The sequence below is a fragment of the Liolophura sinensis genome, chromosome 7, assembly GCF_032854445.1.
Source record: "Liolophura sinensis isolate JHLJ2023 chromosome 7, CUHK_Ljap_v2, whole genome shotgun sequence".
NCBI lineage: Eukaryota > Metazoa > Mollusca > Polyplacophora > Chitonida > Chitonidae > Liolophura > Liolophura sinensis.
This window is the reverse complement of record NC_088301.1, coordinates 22,121,902-22,144,636: the sequence shown is the minus strand read 5'-3', so window position 1 is coordinate 22,144,636 and position 22,735 is coordinate 22,121,902. Positions and strand designations below refer to the sequence as shown.

General features: G+C 38.2%; 2 protein-coding genes across 2 annotated transcripts in view; one reads left to right on the top strand and one right to left on the bottom strand.

Moving 5' to 3' along the window:
* Positions 1 to 2,194: 2,194 nt before the first annotated feature.
* LOC135470061 (uncharacterized) lies at positions 2,195 to 13,677 on the top strand. Its single transcript, XM_064748779.1, has 4 exons — positions 2,195 to 3,728; positions 6,725 to 6,959; positions 8,077 to 8,247; positions 10,672 to 13,677. Exons 1-4 carry the CDS (start codon positions 2,247 to 2,249, stop codon positions 11,181 to 11,183), a joined length of 2,400 nt encoding a protein of 799 aa, XP_064604849.1. The 5' UTR covers positions 2,195 to 2,246; the 3' UTR covers positions 11,184 to 13,677.
* An 818-nt stretch (positions 13,678 to 14,495) lies between these two features.
* The window catches only part of LOC135469783 (structural maintenance of chromosomes protein 6-like), a 46,794-nt gene continuing 38,554 nt past the window's right edge, over positions 14,496 to 22,735 (bottom strand). Inside the window, 4 exon segments of the mRNA XM_064748379.1 lie at positions 14,496 to 16,803; positions 19,607 to 19,704; positions 20,374 to 20,544; positions 22,071 to 22,229. Coding sequence (XP_064604449.1) covers positions 16,722 to 16,803; positions 19,607 to 19,704; positions 20,374 to 20,544; positions 22,071 to 22,229 — 510 coding nt within the window. The 3' untranslated portion in view covers positions 14,496 to 16,721.

Sequence of the window (22,735 nt, the reverse complement as noted above, 5' to 3'; positions counted from 1 at the left end):
TTAGGATCGCTATTTTTAGCTCTCCCTCACTTAGGGCTCAGCATTATAAGAGAAATCGGCAAGTATCAGTATGTCTGGGTTGGGTGTGGTGTCATGTCTGGTGTCTTCAACATGGTGCTCCAGTGAGACAACGCTATAAAAATGTTGGCACTGAGTCTGGCATTTTATCAGGAAATACTGTTGTCATATGACCTAAATAATGTTTAAAGTGATATTAAAGGCAAAGAAAACACTAACATGAAGTATATGTCAGATGAAGGACTATTAACCACTGTCCACAAAAAGCTGGATTTATTATATTATAATTTTGTCAACCTAGCAAAATAGGTGTCACTACAGATCGCTGTACAATCTGATGTTTTAAAACCATTTTACTCGGTTGAAAAATTCTAAAAAATCAAATCAAACTATTTTCCTGAACAGCATTTAATGGTCTTTAACCTGATTTATACCAGTATTTCTATTTAGTGTTTCCTTTGAATTTAAAAAATAAAACCACCCTGAGAGCTAGCATGTATTGACAGAAGGGAAGTGATTTTCAACTTATTTCTTGTACATGTACAAGTAACACTGTAGATCAGTTATTCCCACAGTGTAAGCTTGGGGAATTCTCAAGGATTCCCATGACAAAGGATGATAATAATAAACCAAATTAAACCTCATGTGTTTGAGTGGTGAGTACCGGTACTTGAAAGCTACAAGTAGAATAATCCACATGGTGCTATTGACAACGTATTGACAACTACCATCCCCTCCACAGCTTTAACCAACTACACACTTAATTTTTCATGATAAATTACTTCAGTCTTAACATTGGAACGATATGAAGACAACATTGCAGAAGTTTCATTAAATGTAAGCCATAATCATTCATTCAGTCTCCTCATGCTGGCTTCCTCTCCGGCTGTAAGTGGGAAGGTCTGCCAGCAGCCTGCGGATGGTCGTGGGTTTCCCCCGGGCTCTGCCAGGTTTCCCCCCACCATAATGCTGGCCGCCGTTGTATAAGTGAAATATTCTTGAGTATGGCGTAAAACACCAATCAAATAAATAAATAAATAAATAAATCATTCAGTCTCAACACATACATGTAGGTCAGTGATTCATGACTCCAAAGCATATGGTTTCTCAACTGCTTCATGCAGAATTGGCTGGCTTTCATACATGCTAATATTTATTTATTTATTTACTCATTTGATGTTTTCCGTCATACTCTTGTAAGGATACTTAAATTACATATGCCAGCATTATGATGGAAGGAAACCGGACAGAGCTAATGATGAGGGAATCTAATACTTTATTTATTCATGTCAGAATTACGTTTTTTTATTTATTTATTTATTTATTTATATTATTGGTGTTTTACGCCGTACTCAAGAATATTTCACTTATACAACGGCGGCCAGGATTATGGTGGGATGAAACCGGGCAGAACCCGTCGGAAATTAAACCCACAACCATCCGCATGTTGTTGGCAGACCTTCCTACCTACGGATTAAGTTTATTAACAAAATTATAATTACCATATATTCACTCCTGAATGCAAACACTGTAACAACAAGAACATTTTAAATGGTAAATGGGTCAGATAGGATTTATGACAACTAGGCCTACATCAGTAGGCTACATGTAGGCCTATTGTAGATGTAAAAATACATCTACGCTAAAGCGAAACTGAAAGCTGACCAGAACACGTGTTGACCTAAATTGATAATCAACATGCAGACATATTTATTCATTAACATCCTCACAGTTTGTTATTTGGTTAAACTGGGTTTAGTTTATGAGATCCACAGGTTATGTTAACGCTAACCAGTCGCCATCTTGGTTAACTTAACTAGGCCTTAACCGTTTTTGTCAGCGGTTCGTTCGGATAATAATATACTTGCCTGCTTGTACTACAGCGCACTGACAACCCAATGCAGTTGTTCAAGTGACACTTCCACCTGTAGCAATTCGAACACATACGTAGCTGTAGAATTTAAAATGATCGCTTTAAAATGACAATATTACCCGGCATAAAAAAGATAATCAAGCTAAAGGGTGATAAATATTAGGGAGGTAAACGGAACAGCTATCGAGTGACCTTGACCTAGCGGGGATGTTTGGGTCGTTTCTAGGCAGTGACTTCCCTTTCCTCAGTTTGACGTTTACACATGTCGTGAAAGGTTGCTCTTTTCAACGTCTTGACCAGGCGAGAAAACTACATGGAAATATAAAGAATTATCGATGGTTGCACGGGCTTAGCGATGGAAGGCAATGGAGAGGAAGTTTCCGAGGAAAAGCCAACTGACCAGGCGGCTGAAGCTTTTGCAGGCGGCGGTGACGGAGCGGCGAAAGGGAACTCTTCAGAAAACCGGCCGCAGGTGAGTGGCAGTGCTGGGGGCGAACACTATGGTGATAAGCAGATATTCGTGGAGGATGACAAAGTGACAACGGCGAAAACTAAAACAGAAGTTGCTAGAGACGAATCCGAGGAAGTTCAAGCCCAAGAGACAGTCGTATCACCGTCGATTAACACAACAGTGGGAAAACGAGGGCAAGATAGAACAACAACAACAGACGTGGACACATTGACAGAAAATAAGAAAAACACGATGAAGCAGGCGGGTGATAAGAACGACTCTTTGATAAGTGTTGAGATACGAGAAAAAATGCATCCGGACGAAATTAACCCATACGATTCTATATCAAACATAAGGTCATATCCCGACCGAAGTTCAAAAGATACAACAATTATACAAAAAACAGCTAACGCCGGTAAGGGAGAGACAAAAAAGCAGCATGATGGCATCAAACCATCACATAGTCAAAACAATGCGTCTCCCACGAAAGCACCCAAAAAGATAAAGAAGGGAATATTTATATCGTATTCACCAGATGCTGGTTTTCTGGAGAGGAAATTTGTGGTTGAAACCGTCAGACAATTGAAAGAGAACAATTTGGCCGAGGATATATGGTTTGATAAAGATGAGAAAAATACAGACAGCCCTTGTTGGTTCTCATTGAGAATGGAAGCTGTAGAGAGATGCAGGGCAGCTATTCTGGTTCTGTCAGACAGTTACTTTATGTGTCCAGTGTCTGTGTATGAGGGAAAAGTTTTACTGGATAGACTGAGGTCTGACCCAGGATGTGTTCGAGTATATCTTGTGCTCTTTAGCAAGCTTGAAAACACAGAGATTCCAAAACAGTATGACAGATTGCTCAGTAACCTTGTTGATTTGACAGATCCAAGTCACATTAAAGTCAGCTTAGCAGAGAAAACTTCCATTGTGATTGGTTCGATCATGGAATCACTAGAGAAATTCGCCAGCATCAATACACCTCCAACCCCGACAACTCCCCCAGATGCGGAATTCACTGGCAATTACAAGAAGAAAAAAATATGCCAGTGGAGTGTGAATGATTTACAGGAGTGGCTGTTCAAGCTGGGAATTAAGGAATTTTATCGGCAGAGTTTAGCGGAGCACATGGTAGATGGTTTTCTTCTTATGTCTCTCACAGATCACGATATGATTCACCATCTTGGTATTGACAGTCGAGTGGTAAGGAAAAAGATCATGCAGCAGATTTTACAGACATTAGACAAAGAACACAAGCAGGCTGACAACTGGCATTTGAGGGCACGGGCACAACGTCCTAAGACGGACCTGGTCTATTTGATATACGATCCAGCAGATGTGAGACTGGCTCAGAACATGAAAGCAGATCTCCGGAGGAAAAATGTTCAGGTATATGTAGTAGTGTTGCAATTAGCTGATGAGTTCTGCCAGTCTGCAGCTCAGTACACTTAGTGTAGAACAAAATAGCTGGCTCAGTGTTGTTGGATGTCGGTCACGTAAACACACTAACAGGTTTCCATCAGACCCTGACAGGTTTCCCCCACCCACAAATATTATAAATATTTCCACAAATCCCCATTTCAACATAAATTTATCAACTGCTCAAATTATGAGAAAGTAACTGGCACAGACTGTGTATAATTTTTTAAAAAATTTGAGTATATTATATTAAAAAATTGGGTATATTATATAGCAATTGTTGATTACAACATACATGTACATGTACTTTTCAGTATTTGTACATTTATACAGTACTTAGGTACTGGAACAAAATTCAGTGCATAAATACACATGTACTCTACAAAGCATACGGAGTTCAAAGAGGTTCAAGTTAAATTTTGATCACCAAATACCTGGTGTATGTAAATGTGGGCCTACATACAGGTATAATTTATTTTATTTATTTGATTGGTGTTGTACGCCGTACAACGGCGGCCAGCATTATGGTGGGTGGAAACCGAGCAGAGCCCGGGGGAAACCCACGACCGTCTGCAGGTTGCTGGAAGACCTTCCCACGTACCATACATGTATAAAGGCCTAGTGTAAAGCTAAGAGTAGTACTAATGACTGTACTCTTTATTCAGAACAGTTCATGTGTTACATACACATGTAAACCCTATTAGTTCATCAAAGTAAAGAGAAATAAAATCCAGCAACAGCATAACAGTGAATTATGTATTGGAAAGGCTGATTAACAGTTGTATATCACACAAGTTCTTAAATTGGGAGTGGCTGATATATAGCTATCCAGTTCATGAAACATTCATGCACATGTACATAATGTGAGTGTATGTTTATGCCAAAACGAGCTGTGTTAGCCTAACAGTGTACATATGTGTACATATAAAGAGATACTGTGCTTCAACAGTTAAAGCAAGAAACACAAAATAGGCCTTTATGACCCAGTTAGTTAGATGTACTCTGAGAAATCCCCCATGTTCTGCAGAACAATCTTTCTTATCTAGAGATTGCATGTGAATAGTGTAATGGTACTTCAGTATTACAAGATCCAGTGAGTGAGTGAGTGCTTGGGGTTTAATGTTGTACTTAACAATTTTTCAATCATATGATGATGACACAAAATCAAACTGTACCAGTATTTTATTACAAGACTACAGAGAATAATAGTGTCAGATCTCTTGTACATTACATATGTAAAAAACATAATGTCAGTTAAATGCCATGTTTCAATGATATCAGATGGTAAAATAAATGACTGTGGTTTGGAACAGTAAAACTTATTTTCATTGTTCTCTGGCTGTACATGGGAAGGTCCGCCAACAACCTGTAGATGGTCATGGGTGGACTCTGGGCTCTGCCTGGTTTCCTCCCACCACAATGCTGGCCACCATTGTTTTAGTGAAATATCTTTGTGAACGGCATAAAGCAGAAATCAGAAAAAGAAATCATTTCTTTACATTGTGGAAATAACCATCACATGTTCATGTTACAAATCCTTTATGGTCTGTTTATGACATTGCCTATAGCATAGCATTTTGATATGTTCACATACTACATTTATATACACTATAAATAAGTCTACACTTAAGGTCACATTTTTATTAATATTTATACATGTAGTCCAATCATGTACTAGATAAGGGAACAGAAAATTACTTCAAACAGACGTAATTTAAAATAATAAAAAGTCGTTGATTTCAAATTCCTTCAGCTGGATCATATTTTCTCTAGAAACTGGCATAAACACCACGTAAGCTACTAAAACGATGATGCTATGGTTTGGTGTCAGGATAAAACTTGCACCATGAGCATAAAATGGTTGTTCTTCTATAGATTGCACAGCTTGCGAGATTTATGTAGGCTTTTGGGCAAGGAGAAGAGCATTGACATTGTTGACATTGGATTAGTTTATTGCAAATTTATTCTATAGGTTGTGCTTGTGTACAGTAACAAGTCAACAGAGGTAGCAGTTAATGGTTGCATACAAAACCTAAATATACTCAGTAGGCAGTATTAAGTAAACTGACACAACATCTCTGAATATCATACTCTCTCAGTGTTCTCCATTTCGGAATGTCTCTCTTCCCCAAGTGATTCACCAAGGCACTTTATGTCTGGCTGAATTTTTGGATGTCTCCATATCTCAACATCTTACTCTCTGAATGTCTCTGTTCCCCCAGATCATTCAGCACTGACAACAGTGTAGGTCTTTATTAGGTTTAGGAATTTTTGAGTGTCTAATTATCTGAACATTTTACACTATGAATGTCTCTTTCCCCAGGTGATTTGTAACAGCTGTTTATGTCTTGCTGAACTTTTGACTGTCTCCATATTTTAACATTTTGCTCTCTGAATGTCTCTCTTCCTCATGTGATCCACCACTGACAGTGGTTTATGATGAATTTTTGAATGTCTCCATATCTCAACATCTTACTCTCTGAATGTCTCTGTTCCCCAGGTGATTCACCAAGGCAGTTTTTGTCTGGCTGAATTTTTGATTATCTCCATATCTGAACATCTTACTCTCTGAATGTCCCTTTTCCCCAGGTGATTCGCCACAGTAGTTTACATCTACATGATTTTTTTTTCTCCGTTTCTTTGTGTTTTACTCTCTTCCACAGGTGATTCATCACGACAAATTATGTCTGGATGAATATCTGAATATTTTACTCTCTTCCACAGGTGATTCATCACGACAAATTATGTCTGGATGAATATCTGAATGTCTTACTTTCTTCCCAAGGTGATTCATCATGACAGTTTATGTCAGGATGAATTTCTGAATGTCTTACCCTCTTACCCAGGTGATTTACCATGACAGTTTCAGTATGGATAAATTTTTAAATGTCACCATTTCACAGGTGATTCATCGCGACAGTTCTTTTACATGTCTGGCTGAATTTTTGAATGTCTCTTTTCTCCAGGTGATTCATCACGACAGTTTACGTCTGGGTAAATCTAAGGAGGAGTTCCTCCAGATCAATGGGCCGAACATTGCCACAGCCACTAATGTCATCGTCATTAAAACGGAGGCCACAACATCCTCGCCCTTTGTGTTTCAAGAGGTAATGTTTGCGGATTGGCTGGGGAAGAAACTGGTCACAGCTTTGTTCAAGAACACATGGGGTACGATGAGGCCATCACTGAAGGCAGTATTAGGTAAGGTGCTGGTATTCATACTGTTCACCTTTGGTGATGTGAACCTATAGAGCATAGAGCCTGTAGAAGGATTATACATACATGTGCATGCATATATCTACATGTATGTGGTGAAATACATGAACATAGACTTCATGGGTTAGCATCAAATAACAGACAAATTTTTAGCGGATGCTTTATCATTGACCTTTTGTGATAGTTATATCACAATAAAAATAAAAATTGTTCTTCGCAAAAGCATTTAATTTTTCTTTAAAAATATTTCAAAACTTAACATGAGTATATGTTTTTTGGTTTTAATAACAGTCTTACAGTCTGTTCTGGAACTTAAAAAATTTGTGTTGAGTGATTTACATGGAAATATTCTTGGAAAAACATAAATTCCAGGTGAACTGATATTGAACACTTAACATAATTAAGCAATTGATTTACCAGTGTGAGAAATAGGCACGTTGAGGTTATGCCTAGCCTAAGCTAAATTTTAGGTATGGTACACAGGCTTAGTCAAAGGTTTAACCCAGGTAACCTTATCTCCACTATCAGCTAATCAATGTTTCCCTTTAAGGGATGGAGAAAAAATGGATATGGTGAAATATCGTCTGATATTCTCGGTATATATCGTCTGAGTTGAAATGTTCCTCCTAAATAAGAATATGGTGCATGTCTAATATATTTGTTTCAATATAAATTTGTTCTTTATAAGCCAAGACATGCATTTAGTCTTAATTATGAGAATATTAATGAATATATTAAAAATATAAATATGATTAAAATTCAGGTGGAACACATGTGTTAGGTGAAAAGACCAGATTCTAGCAGAGATATGTTTATTGAACATGGATGTGTTACATCCTCATTTAGAACATTATTATGCAGAGACAATATATAACTCTAGATGGTTTGGATACCTACCATACAAAATCTATTCAAATGGGTTTTTTTTAAGAAAAAAAAAAAAATTTAATACATGTATATAACATGTATATCTTTTGAAACTTTTCCATTGGAACTTTGTGTAATTTTTATGTTTTCTCCACCTTTAAGTTAAACCAGGACTTTTCACGCATGACAGTACATTCTTAACTCTGCTAAATAGTCCTTGGTTTATCATTTTTAGGAGAGTGCCCTGCTGTTGACTTTGAGACCAAGATGTATGCAGAATCTCTGGATGTGTTAGAGCACCATATCAAGCCATTGCGGCGCGTGCCAGGTGTTGTCCTGGAACAGGCCTACCTGAACAAAATGGCAGATGGCTTGAAGCCTTTAGAAATACTGGCTTGTTCTAAAAGTAGGTGCAACTAACTTGAAGAAAAAAGAAAGGTAAAGACTGTTGGTGATTTTAACTTCCGTAGTGGCTTATGTAATTAATCTTTGTGGTCACTATTTGCTGCATGTAGGAATTGTTGTCTCTAGAGACGGAACTTTCGTTTGTTTACCACACACAATGGAAGGTTCACATAGATTAGCCGAGCATGTGTATGTTTACATTTAACTGCATGTATAGTATCACTTTCAGTTTCCCCGTAATTTCTGCGTTTTCTGCTTGTAGCATTTGCTTTAAGCATTTTAATACACTAACGCACATATTAGATAGGGTTTTTGCAGGTTATCAGGGTTCAAATTGTTTTCTGCATTTTCTTGTTCCAAATTCAAACTGAAATATTTCTGACCTCTTTATGAAAAATATGTAACCTACAAATATAATACAGAAATGTATAACTCTATTTTTTTTTAGCATAATGATGACATGTATTCAAAGCTAGAATTTGATTTGAAGACACAAGCTTTCTCAAAACATGTCAGTTGAAGATCCTTGTTGGCCGTGTCTTGTAAGTGAAATATTCTTGAGTACGGCGTAAAACACCAATCAATTACATAAATAAATAAACCTGTGCGAATTGTAATCTAAGTACATTTAGCCTTTATATTAATTTGGTAGTGGGCCCTAAAGGTAGGTGACGTTTGTAGACTGCTTTGCTACACCTAAAAGTGATAGGAATATGACATGTAAAAGTATGTTTGTGATAGTTTAAACTTTGCTAGAAAACTAGTTTAGAACTGTTAGAGACATTAGACTGAAAACTACATATTAAATACAATGAACTTTACCTAATACATGTACCATTATCTACTATAGGATATAAACTCTACAATGTTTAGTTTACCTGAAAAGTGAGATCTTATAACCAAAGTCTTCTGGTGTTTCCATATATATATTTCCATGATTTCAAAATGATTTCTTTGTGAAAATAATCCAGAAAGATTTTTTTTACATTAATTTTTAGAATTTTCCAGAGTATTGTTGTACATCAAATGTCCTTCAGTTATCCTTCTTTGTTTTTCATGGTAGGCACTGTCAGGATTCATTTTGAAAAAAAAATGTTGTTTTTCTTTTTGTCAACTGACAGTCAGTGAACCAAGATCACTTTGACACACTACATTCCAAAATCCAAAAAATCACTAGCTGGGGCGTATCAAGCAAATTGTTGACTCTCCAGATTTGTATGATTTACATGTTTTTCATGCTGAACATATGATAAAATATTGCCTACATCTTTACAAAATAATAGAAAATGAGAAAAAAAACTTACGCAGTTCACCTTTTTATCAGTTATGCTCCTTGATGCACATTTTGTAAGCAGAGTTATGTCCCTTGATGCACATCAGGCGGAACACCAGTTTCTGCATACATCACCAATACTGTAGCAGTGGTAAGTCACCAGATCTTAATGCCACTGAAGTTTTAATCACCTGCATGCTTTTCTCACCTGTCATGTTATTTACCTTTTATATATGCATGTTTGTGTACTTTGTAGATTTATTAATTCGTTAACTTGCATCACTTGAATACACTGTAGAGTCCTCCATGGTAAGTATATGGTTGTCCATGTAATATTAGAAGTAGTAAGCAGCTGTGGTAGGTCTTAGAGTCTGAAAACATTAAACTCGTCCTAAATGTCAGATGTCAATCTTACATGTAGCGTGCTTTGGTAAAATGTGTAGTGAATGCTAGTAAAGGAATGTACAGCCCTCATATTTTTTCGAGTTTGAAAATGGTTTTAGATTTCATGAAGTAAACACCTATGTGGTCAAACCAGTGTTTCTGTCAGGTGTATGGGTGTACTCAAGAATATTTCACTAATGCGACAACAGGCACCGTTATGGGGGATACCCATGACCATCCACAGGTTGCTGACAGACCTTCCAATGTATGGCTGCAGAGGAACCCAGCATGAGCTGGACTTGAACTCACAGCGACTACATTTGTGGGGGGCTCCTTGGTCATTGTGCCATGCTGGCGTGCTAACACCTCAGCATAGGGATGCCCCTATATGTGAATTAATAGCGGTACAGAGCGGACGGGAGCTAGATTCAAGCTTACATGTATAAGTAATTACAAGAACGCACTAGATATGTGTTCTGTCCCTGCAATGGACGTGGAATTTGTACCTTCCCTCACTGTTTGGGTTGCCTTGGTGACAATAAGCTGTGGACAAGGGTCCAGTCAGCGCAGTGTTTGCACCAGTTACTCTGGCTTCCTCCACCCATGAAAATGACATCTTGTAATGGAACATTTTTTTATGCATTAAACAACAAATATATAAATAAGCATATCTTTTTTAAGGTCTTTTTGCATGCCTCACAGTGATCGTGTAGTTATATCATATAATAGTTGTACTTTAAGATGCTGATTATTGGCTGATGTTTTAAGTTCCAGCAGACATACCGCTGTGGTCGACAGATGACGACCCGAAGGTGTTCATCAGCTACCAGTGGGACATGCAGGACCGTGTGGAGGAGATCAAGCAGACGCTGGAGAAGTACGGCTTCTCATGCTGGGCGGACATCCAGATGACGCAGCGTGGTCACAGCAGCATGAGTTGTCGCAGTTCCCTCTCGCACCTGGACACACACAGCGAGTCCCTGCAGGGCCTGATCCAGCGCAGCATGAAGACTGCCAGTCTGGTGCTCAGCTGCATCACTCCCAAGTACCTGCAGAGTGACAGCTGTGCCAAGGATCTGTCCCTCGCAGACAGCCTGAACAAACCCATCCTTCCAGTCCTGCTGCGCTTCTCGCCAACAGAGGGCGCTCCACCACAGGTGCGCAAAATCCTCGCCAAGGTCTCCTTTATGGATTTAAGCAATGACCGCCTGTTTAGACAAAACTTGCCACATTTAGTAGAGAGGGTTTATAAAATGATCTCCAGCGAAGTGCCTTCCTGAAAGTCAGAAAATGTCTGTGGAAGTAATGTTTTTAAATTAATTAATATTTTTTTAAATGTAATGGTTTATGACATGGCTGACACACCTTTTGACACACAGGTGTATTTGTTACACTGTGGTAACATATATTTATGCTGTTTGATTTTAATTTTGTCAGCAGAGCATTAGCTCTTTACTGCCAAGGTGACTTCAGATAAATGTTAGCCTTTCTTTGGGAGGGAAAATAATTGATTAGTAAAACAAAGGCCTCTATTAATAAGTTTAAAATGTATGTTGGCATCAAGATTTATACAGAGAATAACACTGACCTATATTCCAGAAAGAAATTCAACTGAGGTAAAGCTTTCAATGTTGACATATCCAGATGTCATCTTATAAAGTCCCAACATGCTCTGGCCTTAGGTCCATGGTTGCATACAGTGGATAGATACATGTGGTAAATGTGCTTGGCGTAGAGTTCTGACAGTGTTCTAAAACGTCAGCCCCAGGAGCTTGAAAAGTGCAAATAACATGGTATTGTAAAGGAATCATTTTCCAGACTTTGAGACTTAAGGCCCAAGGGTGTAAACAATCAGAAATGTGTGTACAAGTATATACTGTACACTTGTATACTTGTATATATATTTACTGATATATCAAGGGAGGTACCTTTTCCTGCACAGTGGACAATCAGGTCCAAGCTGAATCGATCATTGTCCTCATGGAATGCTTCAGTAATACATTAGCAGTTTGTCCACGAAACATCACAAACACAGGAGTGAATGATAGAATTACACCACTTCATAGGAATGAACATTAGATTTACACCACTTATAGTCCCAAATCCCTTTGGGAAAGGTTTCCTGTTCATAAATATTATGATGACAAGAGCTCCCTTATTTTATAAAACTACATGACACTTGAGAATTGGTGCACACAAAAACTGGGAATTTGTCTTGAAAATGCTTCTTAGCATTTCCTGGAGTAAAGATCTCATACAGAGATATCAGCTTCTAGGTTTAAATCATTTCTCCTCCCCACTAGTTTTTGAATATTCAGGGTTTTTTTTGTATTTGTCAACTGTAATAACGGACAAAAGTATAAAAAAAAAGCCTGATCTTGAAGCACAAATAGTATTGGTGTTACATGAAGGACACTAAGCAAATGCTTATATCCAGTATGGATCTCCAACCATCCAAGAATGTTGGATTAGGCAATAGTAATGCATGAAATGAAAAAACGGGCATTCCCTAAATCTGTCTTGATCTTTTCTACTGTTCTGACAATCAAAATCAATTCTGAAGGTGTCTTTTAAAGTTGGTCATTATAGCTCTAAAGATGATCCAGCTTTGGATGGTCATGTGCAGCTATTTTTCAATGACTCAATGAGTTTTAGTGAACATAACTTTCACTAGGGTCTGTATGTTAAGTAAAACATCAGTCCACATTTTTAGGCTTATAATCACAAATCATATTTTTTTTTACTCTTTGAATACCACATAGAGTGATTCATTAGAGAACTCAGTGACAACAAAATCAATCATCAAACTCCGGTCACTCCCTAATATTTGAAATATGTTGCCATGTAATGTAAGAAGTCAACCTGTTTTGTGTACCCCGATTCCTCAATCTTTTAGCACATGAAATATCAACTTTTAGTGCAATTTTTTCACATTTTTGGGGACAAAAGAACATTTGTTGGATTGGCCAGTTTTCGGGCTTCACAAAAAGTATAACTGTATCAGTCGACACAGAATAATACGTTCATAATATGCTTGAAGAAAAAACCTTGCAAACATGCAAAACAGTTATAGATTGTATGTAAACCCAGTGTAAAACTGGTAGAAACATTTGTGTGATACCACTGTTAATCATGATCATGGAGCTCAAATATGTCAATTCTTAATAAATAACTGTTGCCGGTTGAAATTAGAAGTAAATGTACATCTTTGTGTTAGATTGTTTATTCTGTTATGTGTGGATCTATTGGGTTCTTTGATGATTGTATTTCCCTGCTGTCTCCAGTGTACATGTAGAACTGACCCATTCAGATTAGTATGCATAAGCATGCAAGAACAATTTTGAATTGTTTTCAATGTTTTCTTTGTATAAGTGAAAAAAAAAAAGATTTCCATGGCTTACTTTCTTTATATCATATCGTCTTCAGATTTTCAGTAGATGTCCACTGACTCTAGTGCATTTTGTCTTGAGAATGCTTTTAGATGTAATGATTACTTTACTGTATTCTTTCGTCAGTTTTTTTTGTTGTTGTTCTGCATTTTGATTGTTAATGTGATTAGTGTAGCAAATGCATCGGCTGAACCATGACAGCAGTACTATACTGTACACCATATTTGTGCAATGTGTACATGTATATCTACAGCCACTCTCTTCTATCCCTCTGGCACGTTCAGATTCGCTGAGGCTGTGCTGAGGTGTCTTAAAACTTTTCCAACACCAACTTTTATCACATGATGTTGTGTGACACAGTATATCAGTTATTATTTTCCAGAAATCGGAGGCAACAATAAAATTGAGTCCTCAGTTCTGAAGTATGTTGGTGTTGTGATTTGATTACCCTTGTGGGAGACTTGAGGACAAGCTACCGACGGTCCAAATGACAGTAAAATGCATCGTTTTCCTCTGTGACATTGCAATGCGTGTGTGCTTCATATAGTTTTTTATGAGCACACGTAGACTGATCATTGCGATCTAATAATGGAAAGAACAAGTGAGTTCACAGCTTTGGACCCTCTTGATTCAGGCAGGAAGGTGTTTTACGAGTTCCCCACCCCTCAACCTTTAGCATGTGACATTTTCAGTGCACTTTATGCACGATTTTGGAGACAAAACTACATTGGTTGGCTTGGCCAGTTTCAGGGATCCACAAAAGTATAATTTTATCAGCCTTCACAGAATAATGCTTGAATAAACACCTTGCAAACATACGAAAAGGTTGAGTGAGCGAGTACTTCGGGTTTAACGTTGTACTAATCAACTTTTCAGTCATATGACGACGAAGGAGTCCTTAGTGTGAATGTGATGTGCCTCCTTGTTGCAGGATGGATTTCCACCGCTCTTATCTAGTGCTGCTTCACTGAGATGCATATCCGAAGGAAAGTAAGCCGCCCGAACCATTATACTGATACGGGTCAACGAGTCTTTGCACTATCCCCTTCATGCTGAAGGTCAAGCCAGGAAGTTACAACTTCCTCTTTTAAAGTCTTAGGTGTGACTCGACACTGGATTGACCCTGGATCTACCGCTCCCGAAGTGCTAAAAGGTTGAAGAATTACAGTAGTAAAGGATCGCATTCATTTATTTATTGGATTGGGTTTTTATAGGAAAGACAACAAATGGTATAACCTTAGTAATTTTTGAAGAATGACGAAAACTGGCCTAAACGACAACAGCTGTTTTATTCAGACGTTTTTGGTAACTATACAAATGAATTTTAAATCTGGAATTCTTAAGAGCCATGGGATGCACCATCTTAGACAAACCACAAACATGACGTTGTGTCACTTGTACCCTAAGGTACCCTCAAGGTGATAAAGGGTTGGCATGACACCAGCAGAAACAGGAGTGTTTCCAGTACAGAAGTAACTCGTGCTTGGCATGAAGAAGCCATACCAGAGATTTTTGGAAAAAAGAATGTCATGGTAAAGTTCGTAAATTTTAGTGTGGGTGGCAGTATAACTTCTTCAAACTTGGGAATCACTTTACCACTATAAATACTACAGGTACAGATATTTTCTAAAGGCAATAATTTGAGCTATTCTGGGCAAATTATAAAATTTATGATGCGGGCTGATTTATATGTTTTTCAAACTTTACAATCACTTTACCACTATAAATATTACAGGTGCAAGTCATACATTTTCTGAAACGCACTAATTTGAGTTATTCTTGGCAAGTAAAGATAATTTCATTTGTTTAGCAAATATGAATTTTTTGCCCAAAACTGTCAATACAATTGCATATTATTGTACTCCATAGCTAGAACCCATTCTGAAGTATGTTTATGATTGGCTAGCTTGCATCCTTTCTCTCTGCATGCCAGCAAATGATGCAAAGGCTGCTGTGGAAAAAAAGTATGTCAATAAATAATCTTAACCACATAAAAACAGACATCAAGTGGAAATGACATTTATTACTCGAAAGGGGATTTCCACAAAACCTGTAACAGAAATACACAGGCATGTAAACATAAGACTAACATAAGAAACAAATAACAGGTCAATAGCGACTAGACTTTGTAAGGATTTCAGTTTCACACCTCTTCATTCCAAGCACACCTGTCCATCATCTCTACAGTTCCAGCCATCACAGATATGTACATGTATATTAGACACGCGCTTATTTCATTTGAAACACCCATAGATAACCCACATTACAACACCAATATGATAGTCCACTAGTTGACAATTCCAGTCATTGTTCTCTCTACAAATAGACTGGTCTTCATGTTTTGGTCCGTATAATACCAGCGACTAGACTTTGTAAGTATTTCACACCTCTTCCATCAGGTTTTGGTCCCGATGTAAGAAAAGCACTGTGCACTTTGTCTTCAATCACTGTCTGAACTGGTATTAATAATGTGCAAAACAATGACTATGCAGGTTTTGAGATGCAACGTCATGACAACAGAGTGATACCTCTTTGAAATGCTGCTTTACTGCACTTTGGCATCAATCTACCAATTATACCACACAGTGGTACATAGAATACAGGAAACAAATTACACAGGAGCTGATTAATCTTCTTAATTATGATCTTGTGTGGGGTTGGGTATCAACAGACCTTCTGAACTGTCAGTGAAGAAAAACAACCAATTGACCAATCATAAGCAGTATTGTAGCAAATAGGTCAACCAGGTGTTCCACACATGGGTTACAAATGTTCAATATTTCTGTGACGTTACGATGTCATGAGAAGTGGCGGTGGGACATCGGATGTGTTGGATCCATCCATTATTTTGAAGATACTGATATTCTACTAGTAGTTTAATCTAAACACAAAGCCTTGTGCGGTCGTGTTAAGGGACAGGTAAGTAGCTCTACCCTGTTGTAAAGAGGAGACGACATTTTGCACTGGGGCATCACTATGTATTTGTAGTAGTGTTAACTCATAGTGTTGTTATTATCGGACTACTTCTATTCAATCTCTGAATGAACAAAGCAGATTTTGTTATAGAGATTTTGTTATAAGTCTAGAGATTAATTATTATTAACCAAACCAAAAAGAAACACACATTCCAAACAAAATAACAAAGCAGTATCTGAGCAAAAAATGAAGTCTCACAATCTGTCATCCAACATTTACTATAACAAGTGTTGGTATTATCATTATCTATAAACAGTATTATGTGCATCTGCCTTTCTATTGAAGAAAAGCACTAAAGGCACGTGCATGTATATTAAACTCTCTCCTTTTAATTTTGTGTTTTAACAAAATGTGTATACATTATATATATATATATATCTGTAAACAAAACAGGCCACCAGGTCTAACTGTGCTCTTTAATCAAATGGGCACGAGATTCTTCTCAGATTTTTTCTATTGTTCATCATCCTCCTCCTGCGACCTGTCTGGGTCAGGCATGCGGTAGATCCGTAAATTAGCTGTCGAGTGTAGTTGGCTGAAAAAAAAAAAATAAAGAACAAAAATTGATACACATGTAATACCACAAAAAATAACATCCAAATATCGCAAGAGATAAAAACAAGTTTTAATATAACCCTTGACCGTCTTGGTATTACATATACGGAAGACGATCAAAGACTATAAATCTCATGTTTTACTCCCTTTGGTTCAGGTGCAAAACGCTCATCGACTGACGTAAATATAACAGGTGAGTCTATCATAAAACAGGACAAAAATGAATGGATGGATATCACACATGTGATGTAGCAGAACGATGTATTGCGGCATCATTAATTTCACTCCATCCTCAGCAACTGTGACGTCATATGAGACCCTTATATAGCGGATGATTTGTAACTTTGTATTTCATTCCCAGTGAAGGTAATTACGTCACAGAAAGGTCAACCATATGTACTAAATAGCGTGTGAAATGTGTCACAGTGAGAAATGTGTCTGGCTAAAATGAGTCCAGGCCATAAATGTCTGACAGCATAATGGAATCGCTTAATTCAGAATTTGTTTAACTGCCTGCTAAAGCTCGCTGCAGATGAAAGCCATATGCTCAGCTACTGACCAGACATGGGTGTTGCCTGAGTCAAAAAGTTAAGCGCTGACAATGAGCATTTGGCTTGCAGATCGTCGTGAAGCAGGTCATGTGACCAGTCACATGACCCCTCTCATGGGTTATCAAAGGCAAAATGGCAGACTTGAATGATACAGTAGAGTAGAGCTTTCTCCTAATTTTATTGTTAAAACGTGGTCTTTACGCGCTTGTTATCAACGAAAATGGCTGAATCCGCTAATAGATCAATCCTCATTTTGGACACCACTTTTAAAAATCGCAAGGAAAAGTCACACGATTTATTAGCACATCTCTATTTGTCTGTTTATGCATTTGGCCAAGCTGGCAGCTTAAGTTCCCTGCACACAATGTGGTTTTTCTCTTGCCAACCTGAAAATATCAAATGGGATAGATACCTGACTCATGGTCTCACAACTCAAAAACATCCCAAAAAACTGAGCACACCTTACAAGGTTTTAGTTACTTGTGGTCGATAGCTGAGGATTTGGCTCTTGTCTACGACGGGTTTTAGGGTTTAACATTCTGTAGGTCAGTTTCAAGATAGTGTCTTATGCATGCTTCCCTGAAATGCAATGGTGCAAACAGAATGCATGATGCCCTTCCCAGTCACAGTACACTGACATCCTGCCCACTCTTACTTGATAAATCTCATTATGTTGAGTGTCAAGCAAGAACCTAAATGGCAAGCAGTAAATTCTACAGCCTGATTTAACCTGAGGTCTATAGGTTGAGGTGTGCACTCCATAAAATCCCCCGATTTTCAAGGCCTGGAAAGGTTGCTTTCAAATTCCAGGCTTCTCAAGATTTTCACATTTTCATTTATAATAATCCAGTTGGTGATGTCCAACATTATCTACCTTGATTTACTGAGCCATATTAACTCTTTAAATCCCTGAACTTTCCTTCATAAATATGTATGATTCATTGCTCAATCAGGTTCAACTTTACAAAGGCTGACAGGCTCCTTAGGTATTGATACTGACAGGAATTCAAAGCAAAAATGGCACTGGAAAGTGGCTATGTGGTGGATGTAGAAAAAATTTATTTCATACTAGGTGGAGAAGAAATGCTAGGGTAAACTTAGAATTGGTGGCTTGCCTGTATGACACACATAAATGCAAAATTTCAGCTCAATGCGCAAAGAACTGAAATCATGAATTTGGTCATTTACCGTAATAAAAATACTCACAGAGCATCAGCGATGGAACATCCCCCTTGCGTTATTGTGGTTTATATGCATCTCAAACTTCAGGTCAATACATGCAATACTTTTCAAGATTGACTTTGTCAGGCATTCAGTAATTTACGGTCTTTAATATGCACACAATCAATCAACGATGAAATATCCCCCTCATGCTATTGTGCTCTACATGTAAGCAAACCCAGAGCTCAATACATGTGGTACTTTTTTAGACACCACCCGTAACTTTTTGTTTAACATTGATTTTATGCACAATACACTAAGTCATGAATTCACTAATTTATGGTACTTATTACGTAAACACAGAATCAATCATAGAATACCCCCCTCGTGCTATTCTGCTCTACATGTGTGCAAATCCGGAGTTCAATACATGCATTACTTTTTGAGAAACCATCCCTAACACTCTGTTTAACATAGATTCTTATACACAATACATTCAGTCTGGAATTCAGTAATATACGGTACTAAATATTCACACATTCAATAAACGATGGAATATCCCCCTCGTGCTATTCTGCTCAACATGTGTGCAAACCCCGAGCTCAATACATGCATTACTTTCTAAGATAAAATCGGCTACAACGGCTGTTCGACCTCTTTCACTATAACCGATATCGATACTGTCTGATAGCACAGGGACCTTCTGCTGCCTGTTCATTTTGATAAAAGCACATCACTGCCCTGCTTATGGCTGTTGTACAATGTTGTGTCAAAGAATCAATCGGATCTGAACCTACATGCATTCGGTTCGAAATAAGGAAATACACGTGTATAAGGGGCGAACAATGATTAGCTGAAAAACCCCTAGCAGAAGTCCACGGGCCGCAATACCATTGGCTATTGAAGGCGTAGGTTTCTGAAGATTTTCATATGTTCAGTAAAGCAAGGCTGAATATGAAGCCTTTAGCATGGTATCAGCATTGCTGGCAGAAAGATGGGTTTTCAAGGTCCCATAAAAACCCTCAAAACAGCATTTGTCACACATGCAAACATCAAATATCAAGGAATTACCTCATGTCTTGTGGAGTCAGGAAGATAAACTGTCTGCCAGTCTGAGCATTGGCCACCTCCATCATCATGTCCATACTGATCCTTCTGTTAACCATGTCCTGGCAGGGTAGGGGAGAGAGGAAAATCACACAATGCCACTCTACACCTTGATATATTGAAGAGTTAACATTGACATACATGTATTATTAGTTTTTGACTACTATTTGTTGATTAGTTTTGTACTTAAGTTTTAAAATGAGGTGCCACATCAACCTCATCCTCAACATGAACACATCAACTGCATACTCCTCATCAACACATGAACCTCATCCTCACCATGGACACATCAAGCCCAAGGGCCCATCAACCTCATATTCCTAGAAAACACATGAACTCTATCCTCACCATTAACCCACTAACCTCATACTTGCGATGAACACACCAGCCCCATGAACCTATCAATCTGATACTCACAAAGAACACAATAACCTCATGCTCTCCATGAACACACTAACCTCACACTCATTATGGACACACAAACCTCGCACTAACCAAGAACCACATACTAGCCATGAACACACTAACCTCACACTCATCATGGACACACAAACCTCGCACTAACCAAGAACCTCATACTAACCATGAACACACTAACCTCATGCTCACCACAAACACACTAACTTCATGCTCACCATGAACACACTAACCTCACACTCACCATGGACACACAAACCTCATACTCATCATGGACACACAAACCTCACACTTACCAAGAACGTCATACTCACCATGAACACATCAAACTCGTCCAGACACCTAAAGGGCGACTCCATGGCATCCCAGAGAGCCAGGATGAAGCAGACCGTTGCAAATGAGCGCTCGCCTCCTGACAGAGACCGCATGTCCTTTGATCCTGGTGCTGCTGTATTCCCTGTCTCCCAGGAGTTGTTAGGCTGAACCTGTGCCATAAGTTTGATGTAGAATGAACAATAGCAAAACTAAGAGTCTTGAGTATGAAGTCTATCCTATATCTACATTCTAAAACTTTAGCTTACATTTCTGTACAATGCACATCTACTATAGCATGTGTTGAATTATAAAAGAGTTGAAATAGCACAGCAACCTGGGTTTAAAAAATTACATTTCCTTGTCCCTGTATCAAGTTAAGTTTATTTAAATACATGCATACAACAACATGTTCATTTTGAAGACATTTAATGACTTTAAAATTCATAAATGTTGTTGCGCTAAGCTTACATAGCAGGGTTTACTTACATTACATCACAACTATGGAGTACACAGAGAATATATTATAGGAAATGTAACTACTCTCAGCTGAATAAATCCAGCAGTCTAAAAACCCAGTCTACGTTTATTTGTGGTCAAGTAGTACTGCAATGTAATCTACATAGAAGCTTCTGATTGATAACTGATCAAACAAACTGTAATTAGATACGAAAGACGAGGGGATGCAACAGATGAGGTAACTGAGATGAGGACACACCCACGGGGTGCTCAGTAGCTTACTATACCTAGGTTATTTATCTGCAAATATTATTATGGTACACCCACATAAACACACACACCCAGATTCTGATTACAGTGCAAAAGTACAGAAGAATTCCAACATCATCAAAAATGCCAAAAGCACAGAATGATAGTACATTGTAAAACAAACAAAAATGTCAAGCAACTGTGCGCCAGGATTGAAGAGGGCAAGGGCCTGAAGAGAATATACGACAGTGAAATACATATAGAACAATGTTCAAAAAGGCATGCCTCAAGTTGCATTCTCCCTATGTCAGATAAACAAAGATGTTCATGCTATGCTTTACCTTAGCTGGACAACAATCACAATGGAGGAATGTAGAACGTACAGGTATCATAAATTCAATTACTGTAACCTCATGTGCCACGACTAGCTTCCATGTCTTCCAGAGAAATACCATATGTTGTGTAGGGACAGGGGAGGTAACTCAAACACGGGCATGTGAGTTGTCGACACCCACTGTGTGAGTATTCATGGCATGTTGTAAATCAGTGGTATGAGACACCTGTACACTCTGGTGAATGTATGTAGGAAATTCTGTGGATCATCTTAAATTTCGTCTGTTAACAAGTATATTAAAATATGGCTGATTCTCAGACAGGTGTTTTGATGTTTGGTTTGAGGTAGGAGGACATCCCTCTGGAATTATGCAAGTTTAAGCACCAAAATTAAGGTCTTTTTTTTTTTTTTTTTGTTCCATGTTGGTGCAAGATGTGTGATTCTCAACGCTAAGTAGGGACAAAGGAAACAAATCGCAGTTCTACTGTAGGACAGATCCAACCTCATATTTGAAACCTTGTTCCCGCTACCCACTTCACCCCCAGCAAACACACACAACCTCATAACATAACAAACACCTATCCCCAACACCCATATCCAGTTACACAATGCCACCTACAAAAGGATAGATAGCCCCACTGCACACAGAAAACTTACAGACATTTCTAGCGTTTCCTTTGCATGATTAAAGCTAATTTTGCCAGTGTACTGCCTATTGGACAACATCACAATGAAGAAATATTTTGTCCTCATGGCGATCATACGCCGCAGTTCAAAGTACTGTTTCTGGCGGTGAATCATCACGTCCTTTAAACCCTGAAAAAGACAAGAGAGGCTGCAATAGAGACACAGAGAGACGTGCATAGCGAGCGAAGGAGTGACTGTACACAGTTATCTCCCATCACAGATCAACAGCAGCAAAGCACACTGGCTTAATCAGAACAAGGGCTGACAAATCAGATGGATAATTCCCAAATACTAGTTCAGGGATTGGTAAGACAGAATGGAATTATACAGCTACTTGCAGTTTACTAGAACACTACTAGATCTTGTGCATTCCCATACAGGTTGATGTATTTCAATGTGAAGATAACTGATTGTTTTGCTTAGTACACTTTGACCGTGAAGATACCGAAGTTATCAAGTGCTGTATATTGATTCAGGATTCAGAAACTGACCAATGTATGCCGTCTGTAATGGTGGTAAAGCATTCAGAGGTGCATGAATTTTGAGTGGGAGAGCAAGTGATTGGCAGATGTATTTTGATTGGGAGGGCAAGTAATTGGCAGATGCAATGTGATTGGAAGGGCAAGTGATTGGCA